The sequence below is a fragment of the Amphimedon queenslandica genome, unplaced genomic scaffold (assembly GCF_000090795.2).
Source record: "Amphimedon queenslandica unplaced genomic scaffold, v1.1 AMPQUscaffold_13503, whole genome shotgun sequence".
NCBI classification, from domain to species: domain Eukaryota; kingdom Metazoa; phylum Porifera; class Demospongiae; order Haplosclerida; family Niphatidae; genus Amphimedon; species Amphimedon queenslandica.
In genome coordinates, this window is record NW_003546261.1 from 144,418 (window position 1) to 167,248 (window position 22,831).

The 22,831-nt window shown below is 31.4% G+C and overlaps 1 protein-coding gene and 1 long non-coding RNA gene across 2 annotated transcripts in view; one reads left to right on the forward strand and one right to left on the reverse strand.

Moving 5' to 3' along the window:
• Nucleotides 1–19,542, forward strand: part of LOC100641159 (uncharacterized) — a 35,201-nt gene extending 15,659 nt beyond the window's left edge. The window contains exons 28-69 of the mRNA XM_020008955.1: nt 547–675; nt 1,687–1,840; nt 1,916–1,982; nt 2,133–2,187; nt 2,232–2,326; nt 2,651–2,828; nt 3,365–3,512; nt 3,810–3,923; nt 4,344–4,465; nt 4,510–4,593; nt 4,641–4,787; nt 4,950–5,072; nt 5,625–5,749; nt 6,357–6,470; nt 6,877–7,015; nt 7,691–7,885; nt 7,956–8,075; nt 9,089–9,221; nt 10,508–10,679; nt 10,721–10,873; nt 10,933–10,996; nt 11,049–11,154; nt 11,250–11,352; nt 11,885–11,957; nt 12,145–12,330; nt 12,425–12,526; nt 12,830–12,940; nt 12,987–13,106; nt 13,158–13,307; nt 14,611–14,660; nt 14,711–14,769; nt 14,819–14,943; nt 15,218–15,340; nt 15,403–15,449; nt 15,496–15,576; nt 15,634–15,852; nt 16,142–16,380; nt 17,633–17,805; nt 18,110–18,271; nt 18,323–18,403; nt 18,458–18,577; nt 19,229–19,542. Of these exons, the coding sequence (XP_019864514.1) occupies nt 547–675; nt 1,687–1,840; nt 1,916–1,982; nt 2,133–2,187; nt 2,232–2,326; nt 2,651–2,828; nt 3,365–3,512; nt 3,810–3,923; nt 4,344–4,465; nt 4,510–4,593; nt 4,641–4,787; nt 4,950–5,072; nt 5,625–5,749; nt 6,357–6,470; nt 6,877–7,015; nt 7,691–7,885; nt 7,956–8,075; nt 9,089–9,221; nt 10,508–10,679; nt 10,721–10,873; nt 10,933–10,996; nt 11,049–11,154; nt 11,250–11,352; nt 11,885–11,957; nt 12,145–12,330; nt 12,425–12,526; nt 12,830–12,940; nt 12,987–13,106; nt 13,158–13,307; nt 14,611–14,660; nt 14,711–14,769; nt 14,819–14,943; nt 15,218–15,340; nt 15,403–15,449; nt 15,496–15,576; nt 15,634–15,852; nt 16,142–16,380; nt 17,633–17,805; nt 18,110–18,271; nt 18,323–18,403; nt 18,458–18,577; nt 19,229–19,309 (5,142 nt within the window). The 3' untranslated portion in view covers nt 19,310–19,542. The remainder of the gene's footprint in view (nt 1–546; nt 676–1,686; nt 1,841–1,915; nt 1,983–2,132; nt 2,188–2,231; nt 2,327–2,650; nt 2,829–3,364; nt 3,513–3,809; nt 3,924–4,343; nt 4,466–4,509; nt 4,594–4,640; nt 4,788–4,949; nt 5,073–5,624; nt 5,750–6,356; nt 6,471–6,876; nt 7,016–7,690; nt 7,886–7,955; nt 8,076–9,088; nt 9,222–10,507; nt 10,680–10,720; nt 10,874–10,932; nt 10,997–11,048; nt 11,155–11,249; nt 11,353–11,884; nt 11,958–12,144; nt 12,331–12,424; nt 12,527–12,829; nt 12,941–12,986; nt 13,107–13,157; nt 13,308–14,610; nt 14,661–14,710; nt 14,770–14,818; nt 14,944–15,217; nt 15,341–15,402; nt 15,450–15,495; nt 15,577–15,633; nt 15,853–16,141; nt 16,381–17,632; nt 17,806–18,109; nt 18,272–18,322; nt 18,404–18,457; nt 18,578–19,228) is intronic.
• Nucleotides 19,543–20,095: 553 nt separating this feature from the next.
• LOC109593836 (uncharacterized) lies at nt 20,096–22,140 on the reverse strand. Its single transcript, XR_002191178.1, has 3 exons — nt 22,012–22,140; nt 20,308–20,386; nt 20,096–20,255 (listed from the first exon to the last, which is right to left on the reverse strand). It is a non-coding gene; the product is annotated as an uncharacterized LOC109593836 (long non-coding RNA).
• Nucleotides 22,141–22,831: the final 691 nt, after the last annotated feature.

Here is a 22,831-nt window from a genome sequence, read left to right on the forward strand (position 1 = left end):
CACTACTCAGGTGACTGTTAGCACAGGTTCCACTGTAATATCACTTCATTAACAATAATTGTAATAATGGTAATACATGTAATTTACAATGAAGATACAGTATATGATAGCTATTTTTAATAACCATATAGCGACTTTCTACCGTTTGGTCAAACTTTTGTTTTTGAGAGGAAATCCAACTTTGTGGATTTTTTGTTCTGCTGCAATCAGTCATAATCCACACCCACCAACCCCACCCAGACACCCACAATACCCACATGTTAGTCCTAATCTGACGAAGATGGTGAGCTCTGTTGTCATCACTGAGTTTCCAGCCAAAATTTTATGGGTTTAATTTTCGTTTTTGGAGCTTGAAGAACAAAAAGAACGAAAGTTTGACTGAACAAAAGAAACCTAGCTGCTATACGGTATATGTAACATGGTTGCAAATTCTACACTCATTATAATGTGATAATTTCCTATCCAAACAAAATTAATTACATGTACATGTATGTATAAGTGCCTGATATTTTGTTCATTGTTGTTTTCTACATTTACATTTTGTAGTATTGGGATAACATATCTGGCGATTCAAAAAAGACAACAGCTCTTCGTGATATATATGAGGGTATTCCAAATCAAGAGGAGATGAAAGAGTTAAAGGAAAGCATACAATGCCACTTAGAAGTCAACAGGGTAAATTATTACTTTAGCATTACCTTATATTCATTTATTGGCCTAATACATTGTCATTATAATTATTCACATCACCATGATGTGAAATTAAAAAATCTCTAACTATTTATGTTTGGATTACTTTGTGGTGAGCACCATGTTTTGATGTTTACTCACCAAACATGGGGACCTTATTTCACACCCTCCTTATATATTATTAGACATGGCAAGTATAGGAGGACACACATAAATAAATCACGTTGGTGCATTGGCCTCGCCAAGAGTACATGTACTCTTTGCTTCGCCAAAACCAATAGGAAACAAAAAATTGTTTTGTAAGTGTTGTGAGCATAGTATGAGTCTTTTAACTGTATTCACCAGATCTGTGTGAATAATACATGTACATGTATCAAGAGTATCATGTATGTATCAGGAAATTGTGAACTTTATTGCTAATAGACTAAAATCCTCTAATTTTTTTACCCAGAGGCTCATGGCACAGATACATGTACTGTTTGTAGATTAATGTTGGAATTTTTTTCTCTCTGATTGTGGCATTGAAGGCAGTACAAACTATGCCCTCACATATTGGCCAGAATAGAATTTTTATTTATAGTACAAATGATATATTCTAGCCCATTTATAGTTTTCCGTAACCTGCTTCCATTGTGTCACACAGTTTATACAGAATATAATTATAATGAATAATTGAATGGAAAAAACAAACCCATCCACCTGCATCAGGCCTGCCTCTGTAATGGGAAACTATAAATTTTTTTAGAGTGGCTGTGGTTAACATTAATTAAGTCAAGGAGGATTGGATGCATGCAATCAGCTATACTGTAGGCTAGATGTATGAGCAGCATTCACTTTTTTGTCATGTGAAATTTATTGTAGTAATGGAATAGTTGTCTCCTGTTCACTTCAGATTTTTTATTCAAAATGTGACTTAATTATTTTAATGCATGAATAAGTAGTATTATGTGCATTACAACATTGACTTATTTTTATTAGTTAATTGTTGAAATTTAGGGATCATACGAAGAAGAAGTAGAAGGACAAAATGAACTCTTGAGTCAGATTTTGGCTGTTGTAGAGCCCCTTGTAAGCTATGGGTTTTATAGGAAAGATACAGACATAGCAAACACTCTGGTTAAAATTTTAGTAACAAAGACAAATGACAAAGGTGTGGTAATAGTATGGAGTATAATTGTAGTTATAAATCATTATTTGTTTTATTAAATGTATTATTATTTTGTAGAACAAAGAGATGGTAGTCAGTATGTCAAAAATAAAAATAACCAAAAAGTTTTTGATATCAAAACAAGGTACTGTACACATGTACATGCTTGCACGAGTAATGTGTAAAACTATTTTAAATATTTTAGCAACCACAATTTAAGACTTATTTCATGGCAAAATATTCACACATGTCACAATAATTATGTTGTTATATTCACTATAATATTTCCTTTTAGAGTTGTTCGAATCTTACACCTTCTATTTAAACAACTAGTGTACTCTACATTGGGGGTAAGTTAAAGTACACAAATTTTGTTTTTCATTATTTTATTTAGAAATTTATGTATACTTTTAAAGTGTCACAAGCTGAAGCTCCTGGTATTGATAATTTATTGGCTCCATTATGTTCTTCTGACTGCCAGCATGAAAGGTTAAGCTGTTATTACAAAATTAATGTTGTTACTGTGCTGTAAAACCCTTGGCTTTATAAATTTTTAGTCTACTCTTGTTATTATTTAAAGTCATAATAATAGCATCTTGTATGCTATTGGCTTCTCTTTTCACTGATGAATGATTACTGATAATTTTAAAATGATTTGTATCCAAAGCCTCTTGAGGAGGAGAACATTCTTGAATATTTTGTTGAATTCAACCCAAATAATTTTTTTGCACTTCTGCTGTTGTATATTAACTTAAATTCAATTACAAGAGCATAATTATATAAATCATGTGTAATATATTTTTTATTTTATAGATTCTGTGCATTAGCACATGAAAAACTCATAGAAATTTTTCAAAATCCAGGTTATGAGATTTTTGTTGAGAATGATGGAAATGGAGTTAATATTAATGAAATACTTTTGGATTTATTGAATTGTAATGATGATGATTTGAGACTATCAAGCATTTTACTACTGTTTGATATATTACAAGTATGTTTTAATTGGTTGACATTTGTAGTTTAAGCTAATTTAGCTATAAATAATTATTCCATTTCATGTTTACTGTTAATTAGGATTCCCAATAGCTTGGATCCTTTACCTTTTAGTGACTGCAGTAGAGCACATATGATACAGATCATACAAATGATACAATGTATAATTATGTGCCTAAATTCATGGTTAATTTAAACCTGTAAATGCTACCTTGGTGTGGTTACAAATATCACTATTTAGAACCCCCTTCCAGCAGGTTGTAACCCTTCGTAGCTGATCAATTAACTTTTTTTGAATGCATTATGATTTCCTTCTTGTAAATTGACTAATTAATTTTTGTTTATTATTTTCATTGAAAAGTATTTATGAGATACCTTTAGAATAGCGAACCATTTTGCTCCTCATACAATATTACGGCATTATAAACCATTTTTTATGGGTGCAAATTGATCTAACTTGTGACTTTATTAGTTCAAAGCTGGACTTTTGATATCTAAAATGATAATTTCATTTGTTTCTTCTCCCACTTATAGAAAGAGAACATTTTGTTTCATGATTCAACTGTATCATACATAACCATGCAAGAATCGAAAGTTTTTAATTATATGAAGGAATGTGGCGCTTTTCATGATTCGTCAAAAGTTATATTAAAGTTATTGCAGGGGCAGGCCAAGAAATCAGGCTAGTACATGTGTATAATAATTATGCTTGACTTTATCAATACATGTACATGCATCAAGCATTACATTGCTTTACTAAACCAATCATGTCCCTTCCTGTTGATATAAATTGATTGTAATAAGTTAAATTACATGTAAATGTACATGTGTATGCATATATGAAGATAACATTTTCATTTACCTTGCCTGCATGTCATGGCTGGCCTTGTTTACACAGGTCATCAGCTTACTGTAAATAAATCTATAGCAAAAGTTAAAAACAACAGTTATCAGGCATGTATTATTATCCTCACTTTAGATTCTCAATTGCAGCTCAGTAATGAACTTTTTGAGTATGTAAAGGAAGCATGTATGATTGATGATGATGAGACGCAACCTCATGTTTGTCATCAACAAATTGCGTTTACCACTGGTGAGTTTTGTTGACAAAAGTTTAAACCTTTTGTTAGCATTAAAGTTAGCTTCTTTTAATTAATTTTCTTTCTTTTTTGTCACTGCTTTCTTTCTTTTTTGTCACTGCTTTCTTTCTTCAGGGATTCATACACAATTTTTGGTAGGGGGACATGTCAAAAATTTATGCATGTTTTTGGGATTTTATTTTGCCTAATCAAGTGAAAGCCAATTTTGCTTGTGCTGGCACAAGCTACATGTATTGCTAGTTAATTTCAAATGTGTAATGAACAACAGTGAATAATAACAAGTATAAACCCTTTTATTAAATTTACCTAATCTATTTTGGGGGAGAACTTAGAGTAGGGGGGATTCTGCCCTTCATCCCTGTGTGACACCCTGTTTATTTGTAGAGGGACTTTTTGTTTATGTTGCATTTTAGGTATAGCATCTTCCTTGCTGACATATATTCGACAGTTTTGCTCTTCAAATTATCCTGATCAAGATGAATTGCTTGAATGCTCTTGCAATTGCTTGCAAGCAATAGCTCGCAGAAATAAGCAGGTATATGAATATAAAAATTTTATTCTGATATCTTATATCTATAGGTCCAAGAAAAAATTTTTATTAATTTTGATGATTTTCTTGAGTCGTCACAGCCTCTAATGCCAGTAGCCTGTCTTATGACTGAAGTAATAGCAGTGCTTTTTAGTTTACTGTAAACTCATTTTTTTGTTAGACACTTTGTGAAAATTTTGAATTGTGTCATTGTCTCTCAGAGTCCTGTATTATTCAACTCTATAGTATAGCAGCCACTGCTAGCCAAGACCTTACCTCTGCTACTAGTTGTACTGAATATTACACTGTACTGGAAACAGTTATTAAAGTGAATATATGTACATCAATGATAATGTAACTTGTCGGATCTTACTGGAAGCTACTACTTGTACTCTCCTTTAAAGCCTACATGCATGTTTTCTTATTTGATACAATCCAGTGTTATGCATTTATGGCAATATTCATTTCCTTTTTTATTTTGTTCATTTAGCCCCACAAGTCAAGCAAAGATATCCATCTTTTGCTGAAGAATCATCAGGAGTTAATAGCAAGAAAAATAGCAGAACATGCTGAAGAGCACTTTGGAAGAGCTCAAAAAGAAGCACTTCAAAATGTATTAGTTATTAATAACCTTATGATTGTATTTGGTGATGTAGTTATAATTATAGTGAAATAAATGTATAGTACTGACAATTCTATTTGTAATGTCTCAATAAACCCATTAATGTTTACCTTTAAAATGGAGACACTTCAGTATAATAGTATAGGACTGCCATTGGGGGGCATGTGGGGCAACTTTCCCTGGGTCCACTGTCAAGGGGGCCCATGCTTTAAATTAATAGTAAACTACATGTATAAAGCATAATGTACTTTATGTATTAACCTATAGTGCCTGGGACCTTGATACAAACTTTGCAATACAGCTTGTAAATTTTGATGACATACATGTAATCAAAAAAGCTAAAATGGTCGCACTTACATGATACATAATATTTTTGTAGTTGCTAAAAAGTGAGTAATTTGTATTAGTAGGATCCCTGTAATATTTTTTACCTGGGGCCCCAGAGCAGCCCTCTATTAAAGACTTTTATTGCTATTTTAAAAGTCCTTTGTAGTCTTAATATTGAGTTTAATTTCGTTTGTCTGTTCTCTCTTTCCCATTTAGGCTGAAGGCGCAAGCTTGCTACAGTTACTAGGAGTGTCTGACTTATTGGCAACTACGGCTGAGGGAAACTGTGTATGTGCCGGTGAAATCTGTCAAAAGTCCTTCACATTGGATGAGCTTGTCAAGTAAATGCAATACATATTACATATTAAAACTTGCTGAATAATAAAGACTATGAACCCAATTAGCTCATTACCCATTACATTAATTAAATGTTCAAATGAAAGCAATCATGCAGTAGCCATATTATAATTAATCACTATAGTTGTTGATTTGACTTGTATTATACTGGTTGATGAGAGATTTGACAATGATTAATTTTAGGAGTGTATGCAGGATTTTTAAAATAGGGGATTTGTGGTGTACAAAGTGTGCTGCAAATTTATTTAAAAGATTATCAATATCGTAGGAAAACATATTTGGCCTTTGCTTTACTATAGTTTTAAAATAGTGTTTTCAAAAATTAACTTGATTAATATTTTTGTTAATTTTTTTTAATTTTGATTTAAAAAGAGAGGCTAGTAAATTAATTGTCACTAGTATTGTTATAATAGTAAATGACAGTTCCATTTACATGTACTTCTATATTTTTATAAGATAAAATCAATATAAAAGTATAACACTAACATGTGGCTGGTCTGAACTTCACTTTCATAAAACATGTTTATAAAACGTTTATAGAATTTTTGTTGAATTTAATAGAATGTGAAATAAAATGTGTTTCTTTTATAGAATCATTGTCAATCCTGACATAGAATTTGACAGAAGAAAGCCCTTTGCTCGTATTCTGAAGGAAGGATTTATCAACACAGAGATGAATTTTCATTATTCTTTGTTACAGAACAGGTTGATGCATTCTGTATACTGTGCATGCACTGGCTAATTTTTAGCTGTACTATATCATTTTAAAAATTACAATACTTTGTTATGTGTCATTAATCTTAAAGCTATTGCATTTAGCACATTGCATGAGGCTTATCTTTTTTAGCGTTTAAAATTTTGTGTTTTCAAATGAAAGTACTCAAAACATAAAATTTTTGTGGGCTAATTTTTGTATTTTGGGCCTATATTTGTAGTTGAAATGGAATGGGAAGTGGTTTAATTTTTTTGCTTATAATGCTTGCATGAAAATAAAAAAAATTAACATACCATGAAATTACCTCATATACATGTACACATGTACAGTACAGTACTTTGACCAGTAAATCATTATACATGCATGTGACTATAGGCTGCTTTTTTATTTTTGTAGCTTATTTTGGCCTCATGTAAAGGAATGTGCTTCTTTTTTGGAATTACTTGATAATAAGCTGTCAGCTGCATCACATGACTTTAAAGAACAAACTAAAATTGAGGTTCGTGTCCTCTTCAGTCAATCTTCTAGTTTCAGTGTAAGTCAATACAGAATAACTATGATTAGAATATGAGCAAACATGTGTGAATTGAGGCCCCTTTTTGTACCAAGTAATTGTTTATCTGAGTAAAAAACAATAGCTTACGTTGTACACCTGTTTCTGTCTATATACTTGCTGTTAGTAGCTAGATGCAGCTTTTACTTAGCCTATGCTATGAAACATGAAAACATTTGACAATTTAAAAAGAGAGAACTCTATGCTGGTAAAACTGCTAAACATTTACCTTAACAAAGCAAGCTAACAGTGCTTAAAATCTAAATCAACCTGCATTAATTTTGTTCAAGCAATAATGGTTTTGTCAAGTCTTCTAACCATTTATATATTGTGTATTTTAGCAGGGCTGGATCCATAAAATTAATTGATAATGAAACTGCTTTAATTTATGCATTAAGGCTACTCAGTCATACCGTATAGTGGAAAATATTTTTTGGCCCTAAATTTTTATGAATTTTGTGTTTCTTCACAATTCACAAAAATAAAATCTGCGAAAATTGATTCAATACAGTTCAAGATTGCTGAAAAGAATGAAACTGGGAAAATAAAAAACCATGAAAATTAAAGCCACAAAATTGATTTTTGAATGGATCTGCAAAATTTTTGGGCCATGAAAATGCTTTGTTAAACTGTAATATTTATTTTTGATGTCTGTAGGCTTGGAAAAAAAGAAAGTTTAATGATGAAACACTTCGATATGAAGACAAGTCAATTTCTGTATCATCAGTACTGTGTTATCTGATTGATGGATTGATTCCACTAATCACATCTTTCTGTTCTCATTTTGTATGTTCCAGTACCAAATCTTTTGATAAGGTTGAGGTAATAAAGCTTCTATCTGCTTCAGCTATGGTAAGCTTTTGTTTATTATATGTAATCATGCATGTAATTATAAATTTTACAATTTTTAATTTCCACATAGGCACTTCTAAAAAATCACCCTGAAGTTTTTTGTACAATGCCTGTAATGACACATTACTGGAGTGAGTTCATAAGTGTTATAAAGACTATATCACCCCAAGAAGAAATACGTTTTGATCAAGTAAGATGAGTTTCTATGCATGTACAGCATCTAAAAATATAAACTCATGCCTCTAAGACCATGTTATTGCATTATAGAATAATAAAATTTCAGATTTACTAGCACCAGCCAAAATTTTCGATGTAAAATACATGTAAATGAGTGTAATTGGCTAGTGCTACTTGTTTACATGTACCTTAAAGGTTAAATTACCTAATTAAGCTAAGGTACATGTACATGTATATAAATTTCCTGATTTTCTGCAAAAGATATTAATAAGTATTTCACAGTGCTGTTAAAATAAGTAATTTTTTATTAGGATAAGATAGGAATGTTCTTATTGAGCATTATTGCATGTATGTAGATGTGCATGTCACTGCAATTTTAGACGAGTAAATAGAATTTTGATGAATTGCTAAAATATTGGTGTGTATACCATTAATCATGAGCATGGTGATCCAAAATGCCAAATTTGCCATAATTTATCCCCTCCAAACTTACAAACTATGTAATACTGTTCTTTTATGTGTTACTTTTTCATTGATTGGGCAGAGCTCTTACTGATAAGAATTTTTGAATGCGTTTATGCTTACGTTAGGGCGTGACTGAGGTGTGGCCTGGAGGCAAAGCCCCTCAATGTTTTACATTCTTTTTAGTTATTGCTAATTTCATTAAAATCAATTCTACTTAAATGAGTTATTAAATAAATTTTGAAATGTACTGTTCTTCCTATAGTAAAGCCCATGTACCATAAAAGACATATTTGATCGATGTATGAGCTTGAATATTGAGTAGTGTTAAATATGAAGATTTTGCATTGGTAACTATGAGAATGTAAAACATTAAGTGACTCTGTCCTCTAGCCACTTGTACTTGTACGCATTGCTTTATGCAACAAAAAGCTATGCATACAAGTAGAACTAATTCATTAGTGAGGGCTTTGCGCAACAAATCAATTTCATCTTCATACTTCATGTATACATGTACTGTACACATGTACATTTAAATTTTAGCACAGACATATTTTATTTTAGATGACATTACATGTACATGAAGATCAATTCAGTGCTAAAGTAAAGCAAGAGCTGAAAGAGGAAATTAAAAAGAATGAAAGCTTTCAGAAATTTGTTTCTAATTTTAAAATCTCTTATCAAAGTACTGAGAAGTGTAAGTTCTGTCTCATTATTTTATTTCTTTTCCTCCATTTGTTTCTTGTTATATTTTATAGCTTTTGATATCTACATATAATAACATAAACTTTAATGCATGTACATGTTAATCATTATTCTACATTAATTAATTTACTTGATAATTCTTGATTTTTGTGGCCCAAGCTGTGTTCATGCATGTACTGTATGCAGACATGGGGTCAATTACATTAGAAAGTAATATATTACTATTACTATTAACTAGAAAAAAGTTCTATTACTATTACAATTACATGTTTAGTAGATGTAAATGTAATATATTACTATTACTATTACTTCACTAATTTCATTATTACTATTACTATTACTGCATATGCATGACTAAATGTAATCTAATTATATTACGATTACATTATAATTTCAAATCAATTCTCTTTAAAGCAAATGACCGTTACATTTTATACTTATAAGTTTCTCAAAAACAGTATCAGAAAGTCTGCATTGTTCCAGTCTAAAAAATTTCCCTCCTATACTGAATACCACTGGAGCAGATGAACCTTTTATCAGAGCAGACAAACTTGAATGCACATACATGTACCAGTACATGTACATTGAACACTTGTACAATAATATATTACAATATGTACAATTACTATTATATTACTATTACTTAACTGTCTCCTACTATTACAATTACTATTACTTGGTTTTTTGATTCCTCCATTACTATTACTATTACTATTACTTTAAAACATGTAATCTTTACTATTACTATTACTATTATCTATTACTATTACCCCATGTCTGACTGTATGTATACAATTATAATATTGTATAGCAGGTATATTCTGTCTGAGTTTCATTTCATTCTTTTCTTTCTCAGTCCTTATGGAACAAATATTTTCTAAACAAAAAGATTTTTTTTCTCAATGCCATATTGTCTACAAAACAGCCTGCTTAGAATGCTCAATTTTCAAAATGATACAGTAGCTGTATACTAATTAGCAAGCATATTAAGTTTTATAAATAAAAATTGCTTTTATTTACTAGGTAATTTTTTAATAATGATTACATTAAGTCATTTGTTACTAATTTTTATTGTAAAATTCAGCTACAAAATAATGAAGTGTTACATTGTGAAATGCTACATTTGGTACCCACCATTAACAGCTAGTAGCTTTCAAATACCTGATAAATGTAGATGTATGGTATGCATGTACATTGATACATGCTTGTACTGTAAATTTTATTCATAAGATGTAGACAGAATTTTTTATTCATTTTTCTTTTGTCATATGTGTATAGGTGACACAATCAGCTTTCTACCTACTAATCCTTGTTTCGAGAAACTTGTTAAAATATTTTCAGATGACCTTGATAAACTATTTTCAGACAATAATGAGAGCGATGAGAAGGATGGTCATAAAAAAGAGAGCCATGAAAGCTTTAAAATGAAACATCTTCTAGAACTGATGAGGTCACCAAAAGTATTTCAATAGGTTGATATTTTTTCTCCAGTGTTTTTCATAGACAACTTAAACAGCCAGCGACAGCAGCAAAAAGAGCTGATATTGATACTGCACTTCTCACATCTCTTCAAATTCTCTGTGGTGTTTTAAGTTCAGCAATATGTAGTGTTGATTCACAAATACCACCTACTTTGTTTAATCAGTATGACTTTTATGCATGTATAAAAATATCTTAAATTATTGTTGTGATTATTTTTAAAGAGAATTTGATAAAAAAGTCAGGCCATTACAAGATGCACTACTGGCCCTAAAATCACATGAAGAGGTTTTAAATTTCTTATTCTTTTTCAAATCTCTACCCTCCTTTTGTTTCTTAGGTCATAATTCATTTGTCCCATTCAAGAAATGATGTAGTCATTCAAGTTTTTGTATTTCTTCGAGAGATTCTTTTCAATAGCAATGAAAAGTCCCAATGTGCAATAGGTTTGTTGTCATTTTCTTACATTTCTCATATTCATTAATGCTTACCACTGGCTACTTGTATACCGTAAATTATGTGTTCAATATTTTTGAATCAGGTAATATACTGACAAAAAGCAGAGACGCAAAGTTTTTTCAAAGACTCAATGAAGTACTTGTAAATGCTGCAGTGTTTCTAGATCAGCTAACATCCTGGACATGGTATTGTGAAATTTATATTATTGCTTTTGTCATTTTAATGTTACAACTTCCATTCAAATTTTGCATACTTGCTTGTTAGAAGTTGTTTTTGAAGTGCCACTATAAATTCTGTACAGGCAGAGTAGGGTTTCCACAAAGCATGCTACATTGGCTAAACAGCATGCTTTATGAGCTGAGAAGTACTACATTACAGTACATTATGGTACATGGCATTTGGAACAAAATTAAAATCCAAAAGGATCAGATTCATACAACATAAGGATATACATATAATACATGTATATTATATCAGAAAAAATATTTATAAAAATGAAGAATTCACTTTTAGCCATTGTTGACAAAATATTTTGAAAATGGAAATTATATCCTTTATGTAATTTTTGTTTCAATACCTTGTACTGGGTTTTTGGCCAAATTTTTGAGCAACTTTACAAGTAGCTGCTGGAAACTATGCCAAAATCCTGCAGGAATCCCTAGGCAGATATTATTATTCTTTAAGTACATGTACATGTATGTATCTTTATTGGTATAGGCAATTTAATGACAATGTTAAAAAAGCTGTGTACCCTCCTGAAACTGAACAAGCTTCAGAATTGGTATCACTGATAAGCATCTAGCTTTATATACATGTAAATCTATGTCAAAATAAAATGTAATGTACTGCATGTGCATCATTATGTTTAATTTTTTACACACTATTAATAATTATATGAAAAAATTGGTCTTAGTTAATTTTATGCAGTCTTACAAATTATTATTATGTCATCTTTACTAAAATGTATGTACATGTAGGCAACATTGCAACCTGACACTGGAACAGCTTTTTATAGAAGAGAAATGGAAGAGCCTGTCAGAGGACTAGAAGAAACTGAAGGAACTGCGGGCAGTGAACGAGTAGAAGACAGTGGCAGTAGAGGAGTTGAAGGAAATGGCAGCAGAGAAGTAAACAAAACAAGTGAAAAATTAGAAAACATTAATGTAAGGATCTTGATAAGAGAAAAAATCCACTAAAAATCTGAGAGATGTCATTTTTATTAGAATTATGTATTTTGAAATGTTATTGATTTTATAGGAAGCTTCAATTGTTATTAGAAGAGCTAATGTAGCACTTGATCTAATCTCTCGGATATGTGATGGACAGAAACAGGAAATGCAAAATGTACTACGAGAACCTGTAAGATATAAACTTAAGCATAGAGCCATATGATCTAGCTAATCCTTTTTTGTCTTTACTGTTTATAAGACCTATGAATTAACGACATTGTTTTTAACTTTGTGCATATTGTACATGTTTTATGTACACTTAGTCTCATTACACCCATTGCAGTGAATGTGACAAGACTATAATATAGTGTATTGCAATTATAAAATTCTTTTGAAAGTTTCCATTCACAAAAAATTTGTGCTAGCTAACTGTTGACAAAGGCAGTGCATATTATGGCATGGTAATTTTTGTGTAATTTAATTTTTTTTGTAGCATCTGCAGAATATAAATATTGTTGGAGCAGTCACTAGACTGTTTCAAACTTTACTACAAAATTTTAATGAGGAAAGTTCATGTATCTCTTCAATAAAGAAAGCAATTCGAGTAACAATTTTATTAAATTGTAATTCAATTGTGTCTCTTCTCTTAGGCACTAATAGAGTTATGTGTTGGGAACTATGCTAATCAAGTAGTTGCTGTCAATGGTCAAGTTGGTGACTCAATTAATGCTGTACTACGTTGCACAAAGGAATCACATCCCAAGATTGAAGTATGTAATTTAGTTGCATAGATGAAAAATTTTCCTTTTTACTATCAATAGATAAGGAAAATAATGAGTGTCAAAGCTTCAGCTATTGAGTTGTTAGAGGTTTTGCTTGAAGAAACTAATGAAAACAGTAAAGCTCTTGCTCAAGAAATAGCTCGTGATGTCTCTGTTGAAGACATTACATTGACAATGGAAGAAATTTGGGTGAGCATTCACTAGTGTCAGGGTTCTCTTTATAGGTGATGCAGTACCACCAGAAAAGCATCACACTGTATTGTATTACTATTGTGTAAGAAATGTATTCCACCAACTTAGTCACACTTGCTAATTAAATTAGCAATGATTTAATTCAGTTGTGTGTTGATAGTTTATTGGCCTCGCCCAGCTTTGCGTAGGCGAGGACTAGGTACTCTGTTTGTCTGTCTGTCATTCATTCATTCTGTGTGCTATATTTTGTCTTTGAAAATGTATATCTTTGCAATCGCTTACTCTAAATCTGAGGGAACTTCTCTTCTGTTATAGGAAAAGTCTTGCTTTACTGTCTTGAGATGTTTACAGGGCAGCTTTAGCTGGTAGAAGCTTTTTAACTCTCGAGAAAATGCCCAGCAATAGTGGTAGTACTCTGGAGGTAAATGAGACTTTTTTCCAGTAGATCAAGACTAGTTATTGTTTTAATATGTGTGGGACTCTTTGAAATCTTTCTTGTTGGTGAGTTATAGCTTCTTGAATTTCAATCCGAGTGAACTGTAGGTAGTCTAAAGGACCTAAACTCTCTCAAATCACTCAATTTACATCTAGGCAACAGTATTTGTGCCATTATAATGTCATATAGCGTTTATAAGAGAAAAATCTGAAACTTCCTTCTTGTTGCAGGGCTTACTGCCATCAAATAATTAATAGTTGATGATGTCATGCCACACCTCCAATTTGGGAGTAGCTGGAGTATGCTGCTACTTCTGCAGGCATGCAGTCTGGTTTGTTTTTAGAATGTGTATGTTTGATAGAGACCACATCAAAAGCTGTGGTTTTGCAACCCATGATGCTATTTTTTAAATAAGAGTGTATAAATAGTTGATAAAATCCAAGTGTTAGTTGGAATTTGTAAACACATCACAAATTTTTGGAGGGACTCCAGAGTCCCATCATGCTTTTCACACTTGCCCAGAGTGTCACTTTTGATCTAAATGTACAGGTGTACTTGCAGGTCAGCTTGGCTAGCTAAGCCTAACACTTCCTAATCAACTATAGGGGCGAGGCCATGCACCTTTGGTGTCTCGTAGTTGTGTTAGCACTTGAAAAAATCTTGATTGGTACCGCATTGTATGTGTAGTACTAAGTTATGAAATTTCTAAAAATGACCAGTAACTGTAACACTAGACTTCAAATTTGACAAAAAATTTCGACTATTTTTTGTATACCAGATTCATTAACAATTATAAATATAATATCAGTGATGGTGTTTTTTCTGTCATTTATATAATTGGGATTTACTATTTTGATTTCATAGCAATCTGGCTATGGCATGGACAAAATCAAATCAGAAAGAAGATTATTCAAGTATGTGTATAAATTTAGGTGCATTCCTGAGTCTTTATGTTTATATTTAGAGCTCATCAAGTGTTGATGAAGATTTCAGACTCTATAGGTGAAGATTTTGAAAGCTATGGTTAGTTACACAATATTAATTGATAGTAGTGTTATTTTGATCCTTGCAGCTAATTATAAAAATCAAAGAATGAGTGAGCACTTAAATCAATTCTCACAAAGCATTGAAGTGAACTATGAGACACAAAATGGAGAAGAAATTTTAGCAAAAGTTTATTTTCAATTTGATCCCAAAGTAAGTTATGTACTATATACTTTACCTTAAAAGTAGAGTTGAAGTTTATTAAATTAGCTGCTCATATAACAGAAGTCATACAAATTAAACCCAATGAAGCCTAGCTACCATGACATTTTAAGTAATGTCTTTATAGTTATATTGGAGATTCTGTTAATGTTGTTATCTATTCCTTTCTTGTTATAAATAAACACATGCCTACTCCTATATCAGAAACAGTCATGTGCATGCAATATGCTGTTGTGTCATGTTTTGTAATGTAACTTTATACTAGGAACAATTGGAAGATGATGTAAAAGATGTTGTTAAGAAGAATATAAAAAGAGAATCACTCAAAGACAAAGTGACAGATCTTCTTCATTGGATGAAAGCAATTAGAAAGAACAATCGATATCAAGTAAGTTTAAGGAGTCTCCATTTCATCATAATTTTTACAATTTTCTATTCTAAATATTACAGGCTCAGCTTAAGGCCAATTTTTTCTTTCATAAAGTCATGTTTGCAACGTGAGTTGTGCATTTTTGTTTTATGTACATTATAATTATGCTCCAGGAATTTGAGAAGATTTGTACTTGCTATTCTGACATTGATATTGAACTTTTTTGTTATATTTTTTTCTGATGTGCCTGCAAGGTATGAGAAATGAGAGTAAGAAAGAAAATAAATGTTTCATTAATTTTTCTATTGCAGTTCAATAAATGCTAACCATACTGTCACAAATGAGTCACCTGACTATACAGTTACCAATGAGCCTGATGCGACTTCAAATGTTTGGTTTACTGGCTATTTGCTATATATTCTTGGTTCTCTACATGTTATTTTGTCACTATGGATGGTCATTGACTATTATGTTAGAGAGTGGCAAAATATTTTGTTTAATTTTCTGAGAGGATCTTTCTGGAGAGCAATGTAGGGCTTGTCACTAACTAGTCACTATTGAGATACTAATTTATGTTTGAATTGTGTTCAAGCCCTTTTTTGCTTTAGTACTAATTACATTCAATTCCACTTTGTAACAGGAAAGCTTTATGTGGCCTATGATATTTTAAGTATTGATAAAATGAAAAATTTACAGGGAACTTATTGTTGTAATTTGTAAATGCATAAAAAATGTCCTTTTAAATATTGAAAATTATGAAAAGCAACAAGTAAATAATTTTGTCTGTAATAAAAGTGTTACAATACCATTTAACCTTAGGTTTAATAAATGGAGTAAAGTGATCTGGGGCTTGAAAGTACTATCTATTAAAGAAAAGCCTGTTCAAAAGTATTTCGAGGTGTCCTTTTTCACTTTTTCTCCTTTGTATCGGATAATTTTTCTCCTCTTCTCCATTTTTGCACTTGCAACCTCTGGTTATTTATACTGTGGATGCATATTATATTTGTTTCTGGACAATGATGTGCTGCAACAAGTTCTTGTTGCAATCAAGAGAAGTGGTGAGTATTTTTAAAATTTTATGATTAAAGTTATTTTATGAAGGTTTCATAAAATATTATTTGTATTGTATCTACTTTTATAACTAAAAAGAAACCAAGCAATGCAAAAAATTAGGTTCCTTTATAATAAATACATGCTCTATTAACCTCGCCACGTGTAGGTGGATGTGTTGGTAAAGCGATTACTTTGTCAATGTGTTAAGTGCAGATTTTACTTTATTTCAAGCTGTTGTTACTTTCTGTTGAATTCCAGGAGAGTCTCATGATCATCACTGCCGCATAGAAAAAAGTTTTTCTGACTTATTTAAGCCCCAATTTTCCTTCTTTAAGGTAGGTAAAGTGAAGTATGCTGCCAAATGTAGTCAGCCCAGGATATCTCTCTTTTTGGTAAAGCAATCTAGTGTTGTAATATGTCAAACAACAGAGTACAACTTTTTAAAAATGTATGTGTGTAATTACTGCAGCATGCTTCTTTTTTACTTTTGCTAGTCCAAACTATACATGCATTTCCGAGCAGTTAGATTCTTTAAACTTTACAAGCTTCTATGAAACAAGTAGAGTATAAAGAATGTGTACATGGAAGTCCACAAAAAAGTTTAAGCTTCTTTATCACAGTGCCTATATGGCATCATTTTACTGTGTGTAATTGAGCCATGTCTACTGACATTTTTATGCTAAATACTCTCTGCTCAAGGGTCTGTGCTTAGGTGCTAATTTTTTCATAAACTATGCACATGGAGGATATTTCACTAAAGCATACTAAATGAGCTGAACAAAGCATGCTTCATGACCTGACAATCACTACAATACAGGGCATTTGGACCAACTTAGAATTTGTAAAAAATTCAATTTTGATTGAAATCAGCTCAAAATTTCTACGCAACATAATTACATTATAATTAACAATTATTTAAACTGAGAATCCTCTCCTAGTAACTTTTGATAAAATTTGGCCTTAGACCAAAGGCTATAGCCTTGGGTCATTGGCCCAATTTTGTTGCAAATTGAAAAATTCATTCAAAAATCCAAATTTGATCAGAAAGTTAATATACAGAATCAGCTACAAAATAAAAAATGCATAAAAATTATTAAAAATTGAAATTTCTCTGCTGTATAGGATTTATGGCTCAATTTTTGAGCAATTTGACAGTTTGCTGACAAAAACCTGCATGCCAATATCCTATTGGAAACCCTGTACACATGTATTTTTAATTGTCATTATAATTTTCTTTATCTTTTCCTCTTTTCATAGCTAAACAGCTCATTATCCTTGGTCTTCTTGGTCTGAGTGTCCTATTGATGTTTTCAGTAATTTCTTTTGTTTTTCTCCGAAATTTTTTTGATAATGAGACAATTTTTTGTCGTACATTGATTGAATGCTACGTTTCAGTGATAAGAGAAGGATTATTGGGTACTATTGGAACGGTATGTTATATATTAGACTCAGTGAATTACTACTAGCTTGTGTATATTGTCATTTTATATTGATACTAAATAGCCTTGAAATGTGAGATTAATTTTAGATTTGATGAAGCACAAGATTTAATATTAATGCTACAATTATTTTGGCGGAGTAAATTGAGCTCCATTTCTATAAATTTTTGCCTCCAATTTCATTTGGTGGTCTGTGGCAGCTCATGTGACAATTCATTTCAAAAATTAATTGAACAACTCTTCATTTTTATTTGTACCAAATTTTGTGATCAAGGGTGTATCACTTTATTTTTAGGTACTTCCTGTTCAATTTGCTGACCAACCTGAACCATCATTCCACAGATACTGGACTAGAAGTCTTTTTGATTTAGCCATCTTCATTATTATTACCGTTCTTGGACTGAACATTGTGATAGCCATAATAGTTGATCGATTTTCTGAGTTTAGAACTACAAATGTAAGACAGTAAAAAAATAAGGCTCAGTGGTTATTATTATTTTTGTAATAGGAAAGTATCAATAACGACAAACAGAAGTCATGTTTTGTATGTGGAATTGACAGGGAGACTTTTGAAAAAAAGAGCAAAAAAGTGAGGCAGATAGCTAGATACTATAATGATGATAATATTTATCTTTTCATATAGGGATTTGATCAACATACGAAAATTGATCATCACATGTGGAATTATGTGCATTTCCTCCTTTATCTTGACTCAGTTGATCCTAATGATTATAATGCAATGGAGAAATATGTACATGAAAAGGTAAGCATACCTCAAAGTACCTATTATGCTATAGAGCTGTTGCACGGAAGTAATCAACAGGAGGGTGTAACTAAAATTGAGCTAAATTGTCCGCCATGTTGGGTGGCAAGAAGGCCAAAAATGTACATGGTGGAATGGGGAGAATGGAGAAAAAATTTGAATAAATTCTGCAGTTGGTATTCCAGACTAATGCAAGGTAGTGGGTAAAGGTATTAAGTGAAGAACTCTCGATAATATTCTGCAGTGATGTATGGTATCTCTTTGATGAAAAATCTCAGTTTGTTTCTATTTCTCCATTCATTGACTGTACATTCTTGCCACTCAACACAGCTGACAGGAAGCTTCGCCTGCCCCATTAATTACATCCATTCAACAGCTCTATAATTTGTAGTATAGTTAGTTGCTATCCAATGTGTGTAGTTACAAATCGTGATAAATAATTTCACTGTAGACAAGCAACTTACATGTATCTTTTTATTGCCAATTAATGTGATTATTCCCTTCACTGTTGGCTTTTGAAATGATTAATCAATGCATTTGTGGAGAGTCCCATTGAAATAATAACATTATGGGTATATTTTTCTTAATAATAGTTTGAATCTATTTTGTTCATTGAAATCATAATATCATTATTTGTGTTCTTACTTGCAGGTTTTGAAAGATGACATTGGTTTTTTCCCATTGCATAAAGCAAAGGTGTTAGGAGGGAAAGTCAATGAATCAAATCTCTGAAATGATTGATGTACATGTAGAAGTCTAAACAGATTTACAAAGCTATACTTTTAACTTGTTATAATCTTAGATTTAGTTGCTGTTTTTACGCTACAGACTATATAATAAGTTGATTTTTTTCTGATTTTTAATTAAATTGCTAATAATTTTTATAGCTGAAGGACTTATTGTTACGTAATGAACAATTAATTTTGTTTTATTAAAGCTAATTTGCAAAGCTTATTTTGTTAGAACAAAGTTATGAAAACAAAACAGTGTTTGTACATGCTTCATACATTACAGCATCCCTGTGTACTAGATCTAGGTGTCAGAAAAAGCTTAGGAATGAGTAACTAAGATGTATTACGTCTTCCTGCAAGGGCAGGGTCTAGAGTTTTGATGGAGTGAATGAGTCAGTGGTAGCTCAGAGGGATATAACTGGAGGTCTTATAAGAGAAAGTTAACAACTAACCCAAGAAAGAATATCCTTAGGTTTTTAGAGAGAATAAAACTGGTCTTGTATAAGTAGAACTAATATCATTATAATACAGTTTGTGTATGCAATTCACAATTCTGTCAATAATAATTTCTTCACTTCATTGTATATCTTCTATGGTACCAATTTAGCAGAAAGATTCATCAGTAAATTACCTAGATCTATAATTTTTGATCAATCTTGTCAACTAAGCATTATGACTTCATTATAGAGATTCAAAAGATAGACCTGCTGACTCCTATTCTGTATATACAATGGTATAAATCTAGACTATTTGTGACTACCTAGATCTAGTCACTGCCTATTATCTGTTTTCTGCCTGATAATGGTGGCATTATGATTAATATAAAATTAACAAATGAAATTGAAAACTAAATTTTTAGTTCATCATTGTTGTAATTTAATTTTATTTAAATATCTCTGCATTAAGTGCTATGTGCCAGATGATTAACTATTCTGTAGAGCAAAGGCCTATAATGATCACAAATAATTAATAGGGACAGGTTTACTGCATGTCACTTACAAATTGCTGTCATCTGGTGGAATTTGTAGTTCTCTAGCAACTATGTCACGAGGCAATGTTTCCTCAGTCTGGCCTGATTCTACAGAATATGAGAACAAAGTAAGATAATTATTACTACTGATAGCATTATTGATAATTACAAAAGTGCCGTTGTTAATGTTAGTTTCATGGTTATTAATGTGATTGAAATGCTGGTCGATACTGTTATGAAAGGAGTAGTCTTAAATGGATGCATTCCTATCAAAGGCCCCTAATGGGAGGCACACTACATCTTTTAGTGCTTTAAGGTGGTTCGTGTAACCAAAGAGTTGTTCATCAAGAAGAACAAGGTAGCTTATTATTTGCCATTGGCAAAGGTATTAGTCCTGGAATATTTTTATTATAATCTGAATATAAAGTACACTATAAAGTGAATTTCAGGCAAACTTACAAACTTAATATTATCAACAATCTAACCTTTTCATTGCATTTTGTGAGGAATGTGACAAGAGTCACAAGAGGACTAGTTACTTACAAGTTTTCAATGGTGTAAACTGGCATGCCTTTTGCAATCCTCATACGGATGCTAAGTGAAAAGCAATCAAATGCATACTTTTCTTAAAATGATCAATAACAAAGCTCCCATATAGCTGGTAATTATGGAGGGGAATGCAAAATTTTTGATGATTAGTGCGTTTTAGTTGGTAAATTAGTGGCTATGTGCAATGGAGCATGCAAATAAATGCTTCAAAATCATTAGGTTTAATTTTAGTGAATGATTATCAAAACACCAAATTTGCCAAGATGTCTTCCCCCTTGAATTCATACAAGGTTGTTTAGTTGGGGGGGGAACATAATAAAAATTAACGAATAACGATAACACTACATATTGTTGGAAATTTTAATTTGATATTCAACTAGATCTAATTAAGTGAAAGTCTATTTTACCAGTGCAGGTATGACCTATTATACTCATGATTTCAATAAATTGCTTTTGTAATGAACAAAAATGAATTACAGCAAGTATGAATCCTTTTATTAAATTTACCCGGGCTATTTCAGCAAACAGAAGTTTGCCACTTGGAGAAGAAAATCCCAGGTTCTTCCTGTATGAAGCCCTGACCTCCAAAATACAGCTATTATTGTATTAGAAATTATAGTAGCAAAATTTCAAGGCTGAAACCAATAGTGCAAGTATTTGATTATTCATTCATTATGATGCTATCTAAAATAGCAATTTTACAATTTGAATATTCTTTTATTCCAAATAAGAGTAGCCACTCCCAAGAAATACAAATTTTAGCCACTTCATTCCTTTTTCACTATGTAAACTATATACATGTGGTTGAATGCTATCTCAAGTGGTAGCAATAAAAGTAATTTTATACTAAACTGTATGAAACAAATATTCATTATGCAGGTATTCAAATACTGAAAAATGGTACATGTATTTGTTTCAGCCCTATTACAAATTTACAAGCCTTTTCATGACAAATTATTGAGGTGTAGGGCTGTGATCAGAAGTCAATGATATTTAATTCTACTAATAAATAGCTGGAACATGCAGCATCGTATTCTATTCATACTAGGTAATTTTTAGAGGTTACATGTCAATCTTTAAATCCGGATAAATGCATTGGCATGCATTTATGTAATAAATAGACATATAAGACAATGCCTACTAATAATACATAATAAATTAATAATGTACAATATTTTCATTACCTTGTGTAAGGACAGCACTGGTGTATTTGTAATTATTGAACTGAAGATATTCTTGAATCAGTTCGTTAATGACATAATTTTCTCTGTTCAGTTTAGGCTTTGTATGTTCCTATAGAGATTGAATATAATGACAACTATATCTAATTAATAAAATTATAATAAATATTAATACTTCAGTAGTAGATCCTACTACAGTTCATAAAGAAAGTAATTCACATTATTAATAAGAGGCAAATAATTTTTGAATAGGCCTCCTGATAGAGTTAATTTGCTCATATAACCTATTGCATTGTATTATTTCAGACAACATTCCCTTTTATATTCAATAATAAAATTTGTTAACTTTGGTTATGGAGCAGGTCTTTGTCTGTAACAAAAGCACTCAGCAATCTGAACAGTGAAGAATTTTGAAAAAAACAGGAAGGTTGTTGTTAATGCTAAAGGCCTTGTTACACTGGCAAAGTAAAGTGCTTTGATACATATTAATCGTGTTCACACAAGGGTGTTTTCCTAATGAAGCTCTTTAATGTGAATTGAAAGCAATTCACTTCATGAAGTGGTTCGATCCAGATCAATTTGCTTTTTTATTTTCCCCGCAACCCAAGGCTATGCAAACAATAATGATTAATGCGCGGTTACATACAATAACCATCAAACATCTGCAAGCAAAAAATGACTTCTTACTGCAGTGCTGACAAAACTAAATGTCTGGTGGCAAGTTGGAAAGATGCAATGGTGCAGCAAAACATTAATGAGATTTTTGTTGTAAGGAATAGCTTTCTTTACATGGAGATTGCTTTAAAAATTGGCTAACTAGGGT